General features: G+C 41.1%; 1 protein-coding gene across 5 annotated transcripts in view; it reads right to left on the bottom strand.

The window, feature by feature from the left end:
- Nucleotides 1-614, bottom strand: part of slc4a7 (solute carrier family 4 member 7) — a 66,924-nt gene extending 66,310 nt beyond the window's left edge. For all 5 annotated transcript variants that reach the window (XR_007899409.1, XM_051719783.1, XM_051719780.1 and 2 more), the window contains exon 1: nucleotides 466-614. Coding sequence is in view for 4 of the 5 variants with exons in the window: in XM_051719783.1 (XP_051575743.1) it covers nucleotides 466-510 (45 nt within the window). In the remaining variant the exon portion in view is untranslated. The remainder of the gene's footprint in view (nucleotides 1-465) is intronic.
- Between the last annotated feature and the right edge of the window lie 276 nt (nucleotides 615-890).

Genomic DNA, 890 nt, shown 5'->3' with positions numbered 1-890 from the left:
TGTCTTGTCATTATCTGTTTTGTGTATTAATGTTTTGGCAATATTGTATGTAAACACAATCATGCTAATAAAGTACTTTAAATCGAAAATTGAGAGAGAGAGAGAGAGAGAGAGAGAGAGATATTCATACTGCGCTCGTCTTTCACCGTTATTATGACGTAGTGATCACAGCGGTACTTCCTGGCAGAAGCGTGGTCACCCCAAAACAATGAAACTACCTTTCCATGGTAATACAGCCTCACAAGAAAAACCTTGAATGTTCACTAAGAAATGTCTGTGTCGTTAGCAACCCAGTAGATATGATGCTTTAAACCAGTAAGCCATAAACTCCCCTCATCCCCGTCTCTCTTCTACGTTTTCTTTCTTTGAGATGAACGGAAAGCTTATGCGCTCGCCGAGATGTTCTACGCTTCCGCAACAACTCTGGACAAAAACTCTGGACAAAATAACCCAAAAAAAGCTTACTGTCGTCAGGAGGGGTTTCATCTGTTCACTGCTGTCTTCCTCCATTTGTTAAAATTGTGCACTTCTTCCGTCCCTCACCGAAGACTGATTTGAATATGATTTTTCGAAATGCCCCTTCGCTCGTGTCACAGCCACTGATAGCTATGAATGGTATTTTTACATATATTAGGGTTTGGCAAATCCCGCCTTTTACTAGATTGACAGGTGATTCCATCCGTTCACTCGTCAGCTACCGGCTTTTTACTAGCCAATTACATCGCCAGAACGACGCCTCGATATGAATACCAAAATCCAAATGGGTGGAGTTGGTTACCTATTGGTTGGCCTGCAGAATTCACAAGGGAACAGAAAGAAAGCGCAGTGAAGATGTGTAGATAACTGAATTTTTTGAAAGAAGTATTATTGGGTTATTTGGCATAATGTGT

Source organism: Myxocyprinus asiaticus, chromosome 15 (genome assembly GCF_019703515.2).
Source record: "Myxocyprinus asiaticus isolate MX2 ecotype Aquarium Trade chromosome 15, UBuf_Myxa_2, whole genome shotgun sequence".
In the NCBI taxonomy this organism is placed as follows: Eukaryota; Metazoa; Chordata; class Actinopteri; order Cypriniformes; family Catostomidae; genus Myxocyprinus; species Myxocyprinus asiaticus.
This window is presented reverse-complemented; position numbering and strand designations above follow the sequence as displayed.